The 12,728-nt window shown below is 36.4% G+C and overlaps 2 protein-coding genes across 2 annotated transcripts; both read right to left on the bottom strand.

The window, feature by feature from the left end:
• Window positions 1-983: 983 nt before the first annotated feature.
• On the bottom strand, window positions 984-4,996 carry LOC121974356 (OVARIAN TUMOR DOMAIN-containing deubiquitinating enzyme 4-like). The gene is made up of 8 exons (XM_042525378.1): window positions 4,857-4,996; window positions 4,370-4,441; window positions 3,204-3,876; window positions 2,980-3,101; window positions 2,804-2,844; window positions 2,540-2,638; window positions 1,785-1,981; window positions 984-1,467 (listed from the first exon to the last, which is right to left on the bottom strand). The coding sequence occupies exons 3-7, from the start codon at window positions 3,694-3,696 to the stop codon at window positions 1,810-1,812; spliced, it is 927 nt and encodes a 308-aa protein (XP_042381312.1). The 5' UTR covers window positions 3,697-3,876; window positions 4,370-4,441; window positions 4,857-4,996; the 3' UTR covers window positions 984-1,467; window positions 1,785-1,809.
• A 3,473-nt stretch (window positions 4,997-8,469) lies between these two features.
• On the bottom strand, window positions 8,470-10,267 carry LOC121974348 (60S ribosomal protein L31-like). Its single transcript, XM_042525366.1, has 2 exons — window positions 10,098-10,267; window positions 8,470-8,929 (listed from the first exon to the last, which is right to left on the bottom strand). The coding sequence occupies exons 1-2, from the start codon at window positions 10,181-10,183 to the stop codon at window positions 8,650-8,652; spliced, it is 366 nt and encodes a 121-aa protein (XP_042381300.1). The 5' UTR covers window positions 10,184-10,267; the 3' UTR covers window positions 8,470-8,649.
• Window positions 10,268-12,728: the final 2,461 nt, after the last annotated feature.

Raw genomic sequence — 12,728 nt, 5'->3', positions numbered from 1 at the left:
CAAATATAAGGGCAGTCATGTCATTCTACCATCAACCACAACCAGATCCGATCTCATCCATCCAATTTTGGCAAAGGAGATGTTACTCTTATCACTGCCGTAGAATCTTAAAAGTAAATCTTTTCTCCGGGTTTGTTGACAACAACTACAAATTAAAAAAAAAAAAAAACAAAAATGAAGACGAAGTTATATATATATATATATATTTTATTGTGGTAGACACGTTGTATATACGTTGTTAATAATAATAATAATAATAATAATATATATTCTGTTTATCTTACCTCCAGTGAGCTTTTAATTTTTTTTATGCTTAATACTAAAATTCAACCACTAAATTTTAAACATAAAATACTAAATAACTTATCTGCAAGTCAAAAAAATAATAATAATAACCGATTTTGTCACCCATGTTAGATGCCTAAAGTGGACGTCTAGAATATATTAAGCTTATTCACAGACATTAGCTCAGTAAGCATAGCCTTAAGGTAGAAATACTTAAGCGATACAAAAGGTGATAACACTAATCTCCAATTCCCTTCTACTGTCCGTCCCAAAGCCTCATGGAAAGGAGGTAAATAACACTGAACAACCTACTAGATGGAAAGAACTTATTTCCTTAAGAGAATAAACCAGAAGATTAAAATTTTATTCCTGCAATATAAATCTACCATCCAAATACCAAATTAGTTCCTATGTAGAAATGCTTAAGTGAACCACATTGAAGGGTAATTTTTTTATTTATAAAAAGGTGGGTGCCTATTGGCGTGTCTGTACTCCTCCACAAGTATTGTCAGAATTAAAGAATTAAAGCATAGTAGTAAATGTTGCCAATAAATATTAAATGAAGCAATAAATCTGTCCCTAATAAAAGCATGCTGAAGAAAGAGTTGGTTGATCAATCATACTGCTTCATAAATGCCCATCATATGCAAGAAGTATAAGATAATTAATAGCTTACCAAGTTACTGCTGTCTAATGCGAAGGAAAAAAACCTGTGACCATTCCAATGTCTTTTATCTCAAGAGGTAAAAATGTAGAAGGCCTTGTTTTTTTGTTTCACCTGAGCAACTTTTACAGAATCAAACATACTACTCTCGAGTCATAACTGCACCCAGAATTTCATAACACTATATATAACAAGCAATCAAGCATAATGGCCATAGGAGAAAGGTAGGGGAAAATATGACAAAAGAGACTACAATGCTTAAATTTTGGGTTTCTATCATTCTCACTTTGTCACAAATGGGTTATCGTCGATAGAAACGCTTTCCACAGCCTGGTTGCTGTTACCATGAAGCGCTCGGATGATGCCTCTATTGGCTGTCTTTGTGGAAATTACATATATCCATTGAAGAAACAATTTGTCAAAATAATACATATGGGGTATTTATGAAAAGAGATGCAATAGATTCCAGATGAGGCTGATAAATCTTGAGTGTTTTGCAGCATCAAATCGCATTTCTCCTAGAAGTAGAATCATGAAACAACAACAAAAAAACATCAAGATTGTTGCTAAATGTATTTCAACTTTTAAATGTTAGCACAAATTTTGTAGCCACAATAGAAGATACAATCTAAGATAAAACAGTTTAATAGCTGCAGTTACAAAAGCTGTTAACAATATCATGGCGACTCGCTTTCAAGGATCTTGCATTTTAGTCACCGTCCTCTCCATAATTAAGACAACAAGTTATGAAGTCTATATCCACTTTCATTTTATTGTTAAATTAAGACGATGAAGAAGAAGATAAATCAATAGGCTTGCAATGTATATAACTCACCATTCTAAATAGCCATTGTTGAAAACTATAGTCTTGACTTTGAAACTTTCCCTCCAGGAAATTGTAGAGCATCATAATGACCAAAGCCATGGTAAAGAACTCGAATTGGATTTTCCTTCCCATATTCTTGTCCGTACTCGGCTATTGATATTAAACCACCAGCATCGTCATCGACCATGTAAACTGTGATTGGCATTCTGAAAAATAAACTTCTTAATAGTCTGATCATTAAAGGGTAAGTTATATCCTAATGATCTATGTGCATTCATATCAAATGATGCCAAGGTCTCTTTGGATTTGGAAGATAATTGTCGAATAAATTTGATCAGGAATGCATAAAAGAGCATTATTTGAATCAGTTTCTTCAAACTTAATGAAGCAGAAAAGGCACATAGAGCCTCCATTTTCTAGTATTTCCCTCGGTGACGATATGGAGTATATGTTTGTTCCTACTTTCTTCTACATGTATCCTCATCCCTGCTAAGAACCTTAATTTTTGGTTGCAGAAAGCTTAGTGTAATAAACAAGCTTGAAATAGTCGAGCTCAGCTCAACTTGGCTAGTTCACAATCATAACTATACTGATTAGGCAACAGATCCAGTTAAATTTATTTCAAAGGATATTAGTTAACTCAAAGATTCATTGAACCAATGAACCTTACTTTTCCCAGCTAAAAACATGTTTCCTAGCCATTACCAACATCCTAAGCATTTATTCTCCGAGAAATTCAGAATGGCATAAAAAAAGGTACTTACTGAAGAACATGTGATGCCATGAACAACTCAGGCTCACCTCCCCACACATGTGGCTTTCTAATTTGAGAGACATAGGTATCAAAGTCGCCTTCAACAAACCTGCAACAGCATTGCTAAGGAATAAATGATATTTATGATAACATTCTTGAGGTTCTCCAAAGCCAAGCTTGTTATCACTAGTAAAGAATTACTAAGATTTCATGATGAAAAGAAGAATCTCAAATTAGGTACAAAGTGATATTTTCCTTAGAAAAATTGAGTCACCATTCTGTCTCTGCACGCCTCTTAACAAATTCATCTGCAACCTGACCAGTTAATCGTAAAAAGTTGGTAAAATATTCATTAGAAGTAGATATACTGAAAAGAAAAAAAAAATAAGTCAAGCAAATATTTTATAAAATGACAAACTAGATTGCTAGTTACGAAAGCAATAAACTCACTTTTTCCCTCAAATCATCTGCTAATTCTCTCTGAAGTTTCTCATCAGGTAGTCGCTTGCCAGATCTGAGACATGCTCCATGCACCACTGAGCGGAATAAGCATCGTCCATCTCCTGGGATACCTAAAAGAGTGGCCAGTTTGCATAGATTAGCATCTGGCAGTAGTTTGTTTATAGTAAACATGAATGGGTAATTGATCTTAAAACACAAATAAAGTGTCTTACCTGTTATGGAATAATCTGTATAAACATTTTTCCCATAAGAGTTAGCACTTGAATCATTCCCTCTAGCTCTTCCCATTGAAGCTTCAGCATAGGCAGGCCCAAAAGTTGTAAATGACAAATAGAGTCCTAGAGAAACACCTCCTACTCCCCATGCTATCTGTCGATTATTCCATGTGACCCTCGAAAACCTCTCATAGGATGGAAGAGATATGCTCAACTTCATTCTCCGACACCTTGTTGTTAACCCAATATGAAATTGTCGCCTAGATAAATGCATTGAGGTATCCAAGGATTGGTCATTGAAACCTCCTTCATGTTTGGAAAGTAATGAAACAGGATGCCTACATCTGTATCCTTTAGAACCGAGAGAGGAAGAAAGTGATGCCTTGTACAAGGACACAGCTGTTTTTCTTTGTTGAAACATGCTAGTTTGAGAGTATAGACTAGAGGAGTGGGATTTGCTTAGCCACAAAGGCATCATGTAGCCAAACATGTATAGCTCAAGACTACGCGGGCAGACAATGATTTACACAGTTGGAAGACTAATTTCACAAAGGCGCTTTAGTTTGTACAGTAATAGTGCCACCAACATGTAACCATGTATCTCATGCTTCAAAATTGTTTTAACAGCACAACCCAAAGCATTATTTTGTGCATGTACAGAGGCCAATATCTAATCACAAGAGAAAAGAAATTTTGTCAATTTCTCAACAAAAAGAAAAACAGGACCAACTAAAACTATTTTATCAGTAATTCCAAATTCAATGTTTACATTCCAGACCAGCCATTCTGAAATACATGAATAATATTTCATGCACTGTGAACTTGAGTGCACCCAAAATGCAATATAGAATTAATTGACAAATATATAATCCCAACCACTATCACCTTTAACAAACTTATCCCTATCTTTCAAGTTCAACAAATCTACCTAACCTATTTAAACCTGCAGCAATTTTAGCTCTCCATTAAATTAATCATTCATTTACTATAAACATTAACACAATATCTTTAAATATGAGAAATTTGATTAAACCAGATTGTACTTTAATGTCTTATTTTTTTAAAAATTAATTTAACAGTGTTTCATTTATCATTAACTAAGTGTGACCAGGAAAATAAACTAAAAATAATAATATTTGCATTGAATAGAAAGAGAAACATACCAAATTTATGTGTCATGCATTCCATAGCAATTGAGTTAGGATAGTATGTTAAAGTGCCACATCAATAACCATCTGAAATTAGATTACAAACACATCAGAATAAGCAGGTTAGGATAGATCAAAAAATTAAAATCAGAATAGATTCGTCAACAGTAGCGAAGCTTGAGGCATGTAATGATCACACACATTATGATGCACTACGGTGTAAAATACATAGTTCATAGAGAATGTTAGGATAAGGCATTCCATACCCATCAATTAAGACTCCAAAAATGGTTCCTCTTTTAGGGAAAGCAAAATATATCTTTAGCTAATCTTCTTATTAACATTGGATGTAGTCCCAATAAAACATAAAACCAGTACAATTGCGCCGGGGCGTATACCAAATGGGCGCAAGAATTGAGCAAATTATGAAGGGAGCAAGACGATCGCACGAATCTGATGCGACAGGAGAAAGGAGAAGACGGGAAGAGGGGAAGACCGATACCTGGCCTGTTGGACGGATCACGTCGAGGAAGCAAGCGATTGATTGCCAAGGAGAAGAAAGGATTGGGGCTTTGATGTCGCCGCTCTCTGGAGGATTCGGATTCCAGTGATCGAACCCCTCGCCCGCTCTGGGGGAGGAAGGATATCACGTGCGCCAGGATTTTATCAGTATGCCCCTCGATTTTTTAAAATTATTTTCGCTGACCAATAGAGTAGATATCCGTATCCGTCGGGATTCTATCACATCACAGCAAATTAATTGAGCCATACATATAAAAGTATGTGATACATTTATTAAAAGTTGAAAATTTATTATTGGATATTACATTTACTAACAAACTCCGAATAAAACAAAATTATTATTATTTTAAAATCATATTCTTCCACGGAGCCATATAAATGAGAGATCAGATTCTCTGGTAAAAAAAAAACTAGATTAGGAATACGACTACCCTTTCTAAATTCATTCTCATATTATATTTTAGAAAATTCATTTTCATATTATATTTTAGAATAGAAGGATGATCAAAAACCAGTCCCATTTTACAAGTTCATCTCTTAGTCCATAAAAAAAGAGTAATGATATGCTGCGGGAATAACAACTACGAAACGCTACGGGAATGAGTTAGTCATTCCAATGTGGATTAAAAAATGCATGAACCCTTCTCATTCTGTCTATCTTATCTTGAAGCTCTTTACTCTTTGACTAAAACCCTAAACGAGATCCACTTCCCCCCATTTCTCTTCCACGAAGCTGCCCCTCTCCTCCTTTTTGTCTTCTGCGCCGCCCTCTCCTCCGACACAGAAGCTTCTACGCCGCCCTCTCCTCCGACACAGAGGGTGCACCTCTCCTCCTTTCTGTCTTCTGTGTCGCCCTCTCCTCCAACACAGAAGCTTCTGCGCCTCTCCTCCTATTTCTCTTCTGCACCGCCCTCTTCTCCTACACAGAAGCTTCTGTGCCGCCCTCTCCTCCAACTGTGGGCTTTGTTTTTCCAGTCTCCGATTTCTCCAGATCTCCTCCGATTTCTCTTCCACGCAGAAGCTGTGCACAAAGCAGAGATCTGCACAAAAGCAGAGATCTACCACCATCGAAGCTCCTCCATTGTCGAGCGAACCTAAAGACGCACCCCCAGAGAAGCCGTGAAGCTCCTCCACGGCCTAAGCCCTAAAGCTCTTCCATGGCCTAAGCCCTAAAGCTCCTCCACCAGCGAACCGTACCTTTGGACGTGTTTGTTTTTTAGCACTTGATGAATCTTCCCCTTATCATTGAACATTAAGTTCTTCTCATGACTGTTCTTCTTGAACAAATGTAATTATAATTCTGTTTGCCCTATTATAATTCTTGTAGCATCTCATTGATGAAACCCGAGACATGTCCTCTTATTAACAAATTTTGTTTGGTTCCTAGAAGTGAAACCAATTAGGATATTGAAAGTCATGTTTAGGATATTTTAAATTTGCAACAATTTATACTCTGGAGATCTCTTATATTATGTGTGGCCTCCTAAGTATTACTCTAACATAAATTACGTAAATTGTAGTAGTTGAGCAAGGATATGAAAGAGAAAGCAGATGATTTTTGTTCTTTTGATATGAAAAAAATTGCAAGACAAATGAACAAATATTCATGACAGCCGGTTCTTCATCATCAACATCTTTTACTCGAAGACGCATGAATGATGAACAAGGTGAAACACCTCATATAGTATACTATTGTGGGTTAAGAGCTATTCTATGGACTTCATGGAAGGAAACCAACCCAAGCAGGCGATTTTTTTCATGCCCAAAATTTAGAGTAAATTTTATTTATATAAAATGGTTTCAAAACCAACCATATTTATAAGCTTTTTACTTATTGGATTTTGATTAAGTTTATTCGATATTCAGGAAAGGGGATGTCGCTTCTTCCTATGGCATGATCCAGAATTGTCAGAGAGAACTAAGGGAATTATTAATGATCTGAAGAGGGATAACAAAAAATTACAGATGGAGATTAGTGAATTGAAGAAATCTAATATGTACATCGAAAATACAGTTGATTGCAATGCTCTCCTGAAGCCTGTGAACAACTCTATCACTATGAAGTTGAGTGATGAAATATATTCATTTAATAAAAATTTTAGAGTTGTTATCATTGTAGTTGTATTTACTTGGATTGTGATGATTTGGAGGTGGTTGGTGTAATTTGCTATAAGCAAATAACTGTATTTATAATGCGATTGAAGCAATTGTATTTGCTTTCTGGTATTGCATTTTTTTCAAATTAATTTCTTGGTTCATCTTGTTTCTTTCTTATTCATTTTGAATGAAACTTTTTCTTCAAAACCCAGCTTTGAAATATCAAAACCAAGACTCTGGGCATAGGATTTGTAAAAATCACGAACTTGTTCTTCAGCTGAAAAACACATCCCAACTTGTGGAGTATCAACTCCATTTGAGCTTGACGAATCACCCAACACTTGGAAATCACCCTCAATTAATAGTTCTTGCTCTATAACAATTTTACAACCTAAATTCAAATAAAATAGCTATTAGCAAACTTTGATACAGTGAACAAAGAAGAGAAATGATAAGCTATAAGAAATGATATACTGCAAGAAAAGATATGTTGCAAGAATTACAAAGAAGACGAAGTGATATGTTGCAAGAGATATGTTGCAAGAAATACCAAACTTAGCTGAGACAGAGAAGGCGAAAGGGGCGAAACAGAGAAGACGAAGTGAGTCTTTGGGATCACTTACGTCCTTCCAAGGAGGAGATCAGCACTAGAAGATCTCGAAACCGTTTGGAAATGGATTGTGGCGCGGGTTGGCCGAGTCTTTCCTAGGGTTGGGGAAACCCTAGGAAACGAAGGCGACGAGACTGGAAAAATGAAGCCCACAATCAGAGGAGAGGGTGGCGCAGAAGAGAACTAGGAGGAGCGGCGCAGAAGCTTTTGTGTCGGAGGAGAGGACGGCGTAGAAGACAGAAAGAAGGAGAGGGCGGCACAGAAGCTTCTGTGTCGGAGGAGAGGGACAGCTTCGTGAAAGAGAAATCGGGGGGAAGTGAATTTCATTTAGGGTTTTAGTTAAAGAGTAAAGAGCTTCAAGATGAGGTGGACAGAATGAGTAAGGTTCATACATTCATTCCCGCAGCGTTTCATGATTTTTATTCCCGCAACATATCATTACTCCATAAAAAAAAAAAATAGACAGAATACTTTAGATCCGTACCCTTGGAATGTCCTTGGTCCACTCTGGACCAAGAGTTACTCATTGATGAGATCCCATAAACTCCACCTGATAGGTGGGATCACCAAGAATCTAACCTCTATGAATGACTTTTCCCTTAATGTAAATTTAAAATTGAAGCCACTAAAATTATATTAATTATGGTTCATCAAAATTGAATCCAGATACTGAAATCCGTACTTATCTGGATTCATGTTCTCACCTAAATTATAATTTTAAACTGATCCGCGAAACCTAAATAGAAGATAAAAGAAATCACAATCAATTTTAATTTTAACTAAATTCTGACGATGATCCGAAATTAAAAAAAAAATCAGAAAAGACCAGAAATTACGACTATCTCATCAAAATTAAAAAGAGAAAAAAACGAAGTTGAGATTATTCTTTAATAATATCAGCAGTTTCATTTAAAAAAGAAATATGAAGCCACGCTAAATTTATAGTGCATAAAGATAAAGAGCATAAATATGAAAGTTGCTCAGGAACACAACAAATTAACTACCGAGTCTAGACCATTAAGAAACAAACATAAAATGCTACTTTTGATCGACAGAGCAAATCAAATCAATCGGCTTCGTCAACGACAATGGTGCCCAGGCCTTTTAAGCCTTCCGAGGGGATATCGGCTACGGTAACCAAAGAGTAGAGTTCTTCTTTAGCATCTTCCTCTTCGTTCCTTTTGCGCGCGATACGCACACGAATGCGCCTTGGCACGCTGCGGATTCCCCTGCTCCAGATTTGCTTGTTCAGCTTCACATCGACTCTCACATCTGTTGTCCCCATTGCCTTCTGGGCAAACTTCCTGATCTCCTTGATGGCCTTAGGGGCCTTCTTCTTGAATGTGCTGCTCAAAACAAACTCGAATTAGAAATGTCTGCAAATTCATCGAGGAATTTAGGTTCAACAATAAACAAAAATGCGCAAGGCATAACTACATATGAATCCAAGCAAGTGGTTCAGTGAACCATTGATTAAGTACCAACTACTTCAACCATACGGTGATATGACTTTTCAGACTTAAGATACAAAAAACAATATGATAAAACCTCGTGAAAGAAGGTTAATGTGACTGGCAAAGACACGATTTTTCATTAAGAAGTCATTGCTGTGAGGATATAACAAAGTACATACTTAAGCTGAGAGGTTAATGTGTCTCTCAAACATCACTGGAACTTGTACTGTTAGTCTTGTCAATACAAATCAGTCGTATAAGCAGACAACTAAAACACGCCATACAAGGGAAAGGTAGGATCCGTTAGAAAACAATGGATCTGACACAGTTTGCACAAAAACCCTTCATATATCTGAATTCTTGGATTCGTTTGCAAATTGCAATGAGATGAGCTAGATCTTTTCTGCAGATACCATGAATTACGCTCAAGAACCTAATTTGGTCATAAAGATATCACCTCCTGCTTGGATCTTTCTCAACAGATGCATTTTACTAGGAGGTTGAAACGAAATTCAAATTAGAGACTCCTGGATAAAACATAGCATCTAACAAGCTAACGAAGCATCCTTAACAGCTATAGAACTCCATTCGTATCTAAGTGCAAAATTCACAACCTCTCTGGACTCTGATAGCGCAAATTTCAACCACAAACTCTAAAATGTGTAACGGGAAAAAAAACTGAAAGTATTTACAAATAGCCTCGTATAAATGCATAATTCAAAACCTTCTGATCGTGCAAACTTCAATCACAAACTACGAAATGTGAAACGGGGAAAAAGCAGCAAGCGATAACTAATTGCTACTTCAGCATGAATGATCCAAACAACAGAACAAGAAACAATTGTGATGAACTAGGCAATACAAGGAGCTCAACTGGAAAAGAAGCGATTTAGAAATTCTACATCATGATCGCTCGACTACCAGACACAAATACTATGCAAGACACAAATGAGAGACGGTAATCCAGCATGTCATGCGTAAAACCGAGAGACCTAGGGAAAGAACCGTGGAAAAATAAATCAAAGATAGATCAAGTGTCAGACTCAATCGAGATGAATACCATCCATGAAGGCGCTTGTGGAGGTTAATGGTGTACTCCCTAGTCACCACCTCCTCCTTCCTCCCTTTGCTTCCCTTCTCCACCATCGTCGCTAAGTCGCCGCCGCTCTCCTTGCTTCTAAATCGATCTCAAGCACGCGACGAGAATTGATGAAACCCTAGTAGCATTATTATAGATGGAACCAAGGTTTCACAAATGCAGCAGGACTTTGTGTTTATTACGAGACCACCCTCCTCGTGACTGGGCCTAAAATTTGAGCCCAAATAACATTAAAACTTTATCAACGCATTCTGGTCCAATGACAATATATAGCTGGAGAAAATGTCACTTTCCACCCTCAATATTTTCCTTCTTTTTCAATTTACCTCCCTGCGCGCGCAGATATATCTTATTATTTTATTAAAAATCTACCCTCTTTACTAACTAACTTTGGTAAAACCTAAAATGAATTTACGTTAATATCCTTTTTTCTATTCACACTAAAAATAATTCCAAGGTTTATTAGTAATTCTACAAACAAAACGGTGATACTCAAAAATCCAAACAATTCGGATTTTCAAATACCCAAATAATTCAGATTTTCAAAAGTCATGTACTTTACCCTAATGACTCTATTTTAGTATTTTAATGCTAAAATACTTTAATTAATATAATTTCATTATAAAGGATCAATGTGATTTCAATATATTATATTACACACGCGATGCGTATGCACGATCACTATATATATAAATTCTGATATCCTGCCTTGCGTGTCACACAATGTGTGACTGTGAGCGCAGGATATCAGCGTATTTTATTTTTTTTAAATTTTTTTAAAAAATTAATATTTTCTAAACTAGAGACCATAAATATATTACTATATCTGTAAACACATTATTATATCCTATAAACATCGGCGAGTGGGGGAGTGGCCTTCGAGCAACCTTCGACTATTCGTCCCGATCCAAACTATACCTTGGGGAACGATGAACCCGGAGGGATCACAATCAATTGTGATCATATCACCGTCACGATCCGACCGTAATTCCATGTAGTTCATCTCCTGATCAACAAAATTGTGGACTAAGAGATTCCCCCCATTGAATTGTGGCGTCTACGTTTGATACAAACGCCTCAACACTATAAAAAAAAAAAAAAAATTAAGTCGAGCGCCTTGAGTCAGTGCGCGCTGGAAGCACCTCGAGTCAGGGCACGCACGAATCTGCAGCAAAAGGTCCACACCATACACAAACCTTCACACTCCTACCCTACACATTCCTAGGCGACCCTCACAGGTCCGAGCACGAACGCCTCAATTCTCAAAAATAAATTGACACCTGGGATGCACCCAAACTTATGAGGATCACCTAGGAGTGTACCACACAAGCATGTAAAGTAACAAACCTCTCTCTCTCTATATATATATATACATACACCGTTCGTGAACGATCATAGACGACTCTCACTGAGTCTAAGCACTCGGACCCCTTCTGGATACTCTAAGTAATTAAAATCTACTCGGAACGCTCAGACTCAGTGAAAATAACCCACGAACAAGATGTGTAGGATAACACCCCTATCTATATAGTCAAGCCAAAATACTTCTTTTGCCTAACGATATTTTAATTTGTATGAGCTTCATATATAGATAACACAAATTATGCAAATTTTCATAATAATTTTTTATATAGTGAGTGGCAAAGTGAAAAAGTAGATAAACTTATTGTTGCATATACTTCTCGAATTTTTAGAATCATGAAATTTTCGAAAAACAATAAAGGAGGAAACGATTATGCTTTACCTCTAATATTTCTCAACATACTTTTTTTTGACCATTTTGAAAGAATTTTATTTATATCTTTGGATAACAGAAATACAATTAAAATATGTTCAAGTCCATCAACCTCCATCTGTCGATCGAGCAAAAAGAAACACAAATTGAGCAGATCTTTTTGTTTATTATTTCCAATTTATGAATTAAAAAAAATTGCCGCCGAGTTTTAAGCAACTTAAATTCATCGTTACAATGATAAATCAAGAAAAATACATTACACAACCTAATACACTGAAACAAGCATCCAAATAGTGTTCTCTTTGTTGTAGGATCTTACAAATCTAAAAATCACCTAAATTGTAGGATCTTACAATCTGCCATCCAAACATAGACGCCCCTCCAACTTTTCTAGGCCAAGGAATACCGACAGGCGCTAAGGTGCACCAGTTCTGTCAAAATTATATGCTACCACAGTCAATGAGGTCACAGATCTTTTTCCCTCAGTAATTAGTTCATTTTCATGATAAAACTCAAAGATTCTGTCAATGAGTCTGTGTTTGAATGCCAAACTTTACAGCTCAAAACTCTAAGTTGGTTGCAAAGTTTAGGGTTTCAGACGACGTGATAATACTAAGTTGTCAGTTCAGCTTCTGCATTATCTCCTATCCCTCATCTCCAACAAAATATGCAAATTTTTTTTATTCTTAAACTTCATCAGCATGAGGATGCTCCAGGATTCATGAACGGCGTGTGCCAAAGTTAACAAAACCGCATATGACGATATGTGGTTGAGTTGCAACATAAACTTTGTGATATGTAAATGCTGTGTTAACCATTTAACAACACTACGTATTGACAGTAATCCAAAATGTTTA

The sequence above is a fragment of the Zingiber officinale genome, chromosome 1B, assembly GCF_018446385.1.
Source record: "Zingiber officinale cultivar Zhangliang chromosome 1B, Zo_v1.1, whole genome shotgun sequence".
Classification (NCBI taxonomy): Eukaryota; Viridiplantae; Streptophyta; class Magnoliopsida; order Zingiberales; family Zingiberaceae; genus Zingiber; species Zingiber officinale.
The sequence above is the reverse complement of the archived record's forward strand: the minus strand, read 5'-3'. Positions and strand labels throughout refer to the sequence as shown.

What these genes read in the sequence shown, in the direction of transcription:
- LOC121974348 (XM_042525366.1), bottom strand. Translation starts at nt 10,183, where the DNA reads ATGGTGGAGAAGGGAAGCAAAGGGAGGAAGGAGGAGGTGGTGACTAGG. An exon ending in CACAAGCGCCTTCATGGATG is followed by an intron (nt 8,930 to 10,097) that starts GTATTCATCTCG and finishes TGTTTTGAGCAG; the next exon opens with CACATTCAAGAAGAAGGCCC.
- LOC121974356 (XM_042525378.1), bottom strand. Translation starts at nt 3,696, where the DNA reads ATGTTTGGCTACATGATGCCTTTGTGGCTAAGCAAATCCCACTCCTCT. An exon ending in TACAGATTATTCCATAACAG is followed by an intron (nt 3,102 to 3,203) that starts GTAAGACACTTT and finishes CCACTCTTTTAG; the next exon opens with GTATCCCAGGAGATGGACGA. An exon ending in AGGCGTGCAGAGACAGAATG is followed by an intron (nt 2,639 to 2,803) that starts GTGACTCAATTT and finishes ATGCTGTTGCAG; the next exon opens with GTTTGTTGAAGGCGACTTTG.